Source organism: Otolemur garnettii, unplaced genomic scaffold (genome assembly GCF_000181295.1).
Source record: "Otolemur garnettii isolate 467f Iridium unplaced genomic scaffold, OtoGar3 scaffold00111, whole genome shotgun sequence".
Taxonomy (NCBI): domain Eukaryota; kingdom Metazoa; phylum Chordata; class Mammalia; order Primates; family Galagidae; genus Otolemur; species Otolemur garnettii.
In genome coordinates, this window is record NW_003852506.1 from 4,647,148 (window position 1) to 4,651,328 (window position 4,181).

At 42.2% G+C, this 4,181-nt stretch overlaps 1 protein-coding gene across 1 annotated transcript; it reads left to right on the plus strand.

The window, feature by feature from the left end:
* Positions 1-3,704: 3,704 nt before the first annotated feature.
* Positions 3,705-4,170, plus strand: LOC100962083 (keratin-associated protein 11-1; the record flags this gene model as incomplete). The annotated part of the gene is made up of 1 exon (XM_012809687.1): positions 3,705-4,170. A coding segment is annotated over exon 1 (441 nt), but the record flags the coding sequence as incomplete, so codon positions are not given.
* Positions 4,171-4,181: the final 11 nt, after the last annotated feature.

Here is a 4,181-nt window from a genome sequence, read left to right on the forward strand (position 1 = left end):
TTCATTTCAGTTTTGTGGTGCAAATCACCTAGGCTGCAGGGGTTTATAATGTCTTGGTTAATAAGGATTTTAAAGATTCAACCCAGAGGTCTGTGTGAACTTCAAAAAAAGCAGAACAACTCAGCCAAGATGTATTTAATTTTTCAACAAGCATTATGTCCTGTACTTAAGCTTTTAATTTTCTTTTTATATTTCTTAAGAGACGATGAATAGCTTCAATTTGAGAGGGTGATCATCTTGAAAAAGTGCAGAATGATGACATTTCATTTTATATTTATTAGTTTTCAGGGAGTTTGCCATCCCTCCATTTGATGAGGCCGAGCGGTGCTCTCTGAATTGGCGTTGGTCAACATTATTACCAAGTTTGTGATGAAAAATATCCTTTCTGCATATCAAACCTTCAGCTTCCCTAACGTGCTTAATTCATTTCATTCTTAAATGCCTGGCCTTGTAAGTGATTGCCACGGTTGGGTTTTCAGTGAAAGCATTGCTCATTTCCAGTCTGTGATAATTATTGCATAAGGATCAGATTGTTCTATACAAATGAGAGCAAATTATCCATCGGGGAGGAAGATAACGGGTGGCCGCCCTTTGATCTCTCCTCATCTTCACTCATCACACTCCCCTCACTTCACGCTTTGCAGACACAAGAACAATCTTCATAAACCTTTTTGCTGAGTTAAAGTTTCATGTTGCTCATAACTCCAGAGGGATAGTAATTGGCCGTGTAATTTTTTCTTATATTTTCTTTCATTCCAATGAAAGCATAATTTATTAATTTCATTTAACAACACTTTCAAATTAGAATCGGGCAGAGTCTCATCAAGCTTTACGTAATTGTCAGTTCGTGTTTCTTGGCTTTTGCGACCAAGAGTGAACCCAAATAAAAAGTTGAAATGCTTCCACCGGGAGACAGAACGCGAGGCGGTGTTAAGTATCTTGCCTAACTGGGCTGCGTGTTTTCAGAGAATGACAGCGATCTGAATGGATTTTTCACAAACGACGAAATCATTTTCATATAAAATTTCCGAAGGAGTTGGAAGTAACTTGTAGTTACAACAGAAGCCAAACTAATAATTTCTTTTAGTAATTCAATATGAGGGCTCTTCTATTTAACACCTATGAAATGGAAGACTCTCTGGAAAATGGATAAGACTGAAAAATCAATTCACGTATCTGCTATCCTCTGAAAATTAGTTGTAGGCACAGCCATCATAAATAATTGTAATTTCAAATTGTACCTTTAAGCTGTTGACAGTCCTCTTTTCCTTTTTCTTTGTCTATAGTGACCCATCATCTTATCCCAATGAAATAAAAATTATTAAATTGTATACAGAAGGAGTAAAACAGGGCTCGTAACTCACTATTTTATTTATTTTCATTGTTAAACAATTGATGAACCTGGAAGAGAAATAAAAACTCTGTCCCTTATAATATTATCAATGAAGTATTACTTGATCGGTGTTTTTGAAAAATAAATTCTTGTTTGCACTTTAACGCAGACGTCTCATCGCATTTTACTATCCCCAGTGTAGCTTCCAGGCTTTGTTTTATTTGAATCTCAACTTAGTTGAAATGAGCTGTGTGACCTTGGTGATCCACTCAACCTCCTGGAATTTCAGCTTCTTCATGTGACAATTTACCTGAGGACTCCATGAGACGGTGCATGTAAACACTTTAACTCCATGCCTGGAAGAGAGAGAAGTGTGCTCAAAAATAATTCATTTCCCTTCCTCTTGAAGCTGACGGAAGATACCTTCTGGGATTCTTTTATTTGTTAACTTCTAACTTACACTGGAAAAGAGGGATGAAGACAAAGTTATAGCTTAGAAAAATCCCTATTGTTCCAGGAATGTGGCAAGGGGCCCTGAAGGGATCTCCTATGTAATCCTAATACTGACTTTATATTCTGGCATTCACACAACTAAGTGCCTTTCCAGAGTCGTCTAAGAACCCCAGCTGGAAGATGCCCGTAAACTACTCATCTATTTTACAGCAAGCGAGCCAGGCCCTGTGACCAGGAACTCTGGCCTTCAAACCCCACCTGGGATGTTCTCTGTGGTGGGAAGAGCGTAGTTTCAACACTGTGGAAGGTAGTCATCTCGTTAATCCCACCCTATTCCTGAGAACACACTGTGAGTCACTGAGGGAGAGTTAGAGTGTTGAGGTCTGATCCCTGGGCATTATAAGACAGCCCACGGCATAGCATCCTCTTGTTTGGGTGTGTGTCATTAGCTTCTGATTAGATGAAGGAAGTTTTTCTAAGAGCCCTCCTGAGTTCTCGCATAAAGCTGTTTGCTTTGTGGATATTTAAAACATAGCCTTCCTGTAGCCCGCAAACGTATGTAAATCTCTTGTCTGGTTGGGCTCCCCCGTGGAAGCCTGCTTACAAAATGAATCAGGTCTTATGAGGGAGAAATATCTCCATTTAAAGTGTTGTTGAAGTGACTTATTTTTGCCCTCATTGAAGCTGTTGATTCACTCATGTCCAGGTGGCCCAAAAGGAGTGGTCATTTTGGAGTTCAGAACTGACTAGACATCAGTGAGATAAAAACAAAGGAGAAGGATATCCTTGTTTCCCATGCATAAAAAGAATAATTAAATATTATAGCACCCTCTTCATGCATCCATTCATTATCAAATATTGATTAAGTATCTGCTTCCTCCCACCTTTCTCCCCCCCTTATCCCTAATAGAGACAATGACCTTGAAGGGTCTTTAGTTTGCCTGTGATGGAAATGTATCTTCTCTATAAGTATTTGTGTGAAAATAAATATCTTTTGAATACATTGAGCAAATTGGGAGAAAGACACTGTACTCTTTCAAATTAACATTATAATAATTTAAAAAATTAAATAAGCCTGCTCTATTAGCATAAGTAATGAAGCCCAGAAGTCACTATTATCCTTTGCTATTAAATTAACAATTTTAGGACTAAAGCTTGTCCGATTTATTTTGAAATTGGCTAAACACACTCAGTTGCACCTCATTAGCTTATGGTTGGCTTTGTAGCTTGAATGTGAAGAGGGGGTCCTGCAGCAGCAGCCTAACCTTCCTGTGGGCGTCTTTTCCAGTCTGTTGATTAATTTTGAGAGCCAGCTTGGACTCTGGGTACAAGTCTTTGTGTCTCTTTTTCTGGCAGCTGTTGTTACTGTCATCTTGAAGCATATTCCCGTTAGCTTATGGAAGAGTGACTAAGATAGGTTTAAAATGTATTAAGGCCAGTCACCAACTAAACAGGGTGTGGGCTTCTAATTAGTCCTGGTTGGGAGGGGGAGAGTGCATGACGGGAGTATGGTGGCATGTTTGGTGTTACAGACTGACACTCATCATGAGTGTCGGGAGTATGGTGGCATGCTTGGTGTTACAGATCGACACTCATCGTGAGCAAGCAAGATGAAGGAGGGACCAAGTGTGGGCTGGGGTGACCCATGGCTTTGAAGCTGTCAACCAACCTTCTTAATAGACTAAGTACAGTACTGAAGACTTATGATTTAGCTACCAAACTACTAAACCTTCTTTATGAGAGTGAGGGCTTCTCAAGGGACGATTAATCTGTCGGTTCACAAGATGTTCTAAGGCCAGCTGGTCTGTGCCACAGAAGCCAGGCAGATCGGGGAGAGAGCCCCACCCACCAGCAAGGATATATAAAAGCTCGGGGGCCTGTAGTGACATTCACAACTCGGGAGGTAACTTCAGCAAGGTACCTGCAGCCTTCTCTCTGACACCATGTCCTTCAACTGCTCCCCAAGAAACTGCTCTTCCAGGCCCATGGGCGGGCGCTGCACTGTCCCAGTGGCTCCGGTTGCCACAGCTTCCACCACCGAAGCTGACTGCCTGAGTGGCATCTACTTGCCCAGTTCCTTCCAAACTGGCTCTTGGCTGCTGGATCACTGTCAGGAGACCTGCGAGCCCACTGTTTGCCAGCCAACCTGTTACCAGCGAACCTCTTGCGTCTCCAACCCTTGCCAGGTGACTTGCTCTCGGCAAACTACCTGTGTCTCCAACCCCTGCTCAACTACCTACAGCCGGCCTCTCACCTTTGTCACTGGTGGCTGTCGGCCCCTGGGAGGCGTCTCTACTGTGTGCCAACCGGTGGGAGGCGTTTCCACTGTTTGCCAATCAGTGGGAGGAGTGTCTCCTGTCTGCCAACCTGCTTGTGGGGTCTCCAGGACATACCC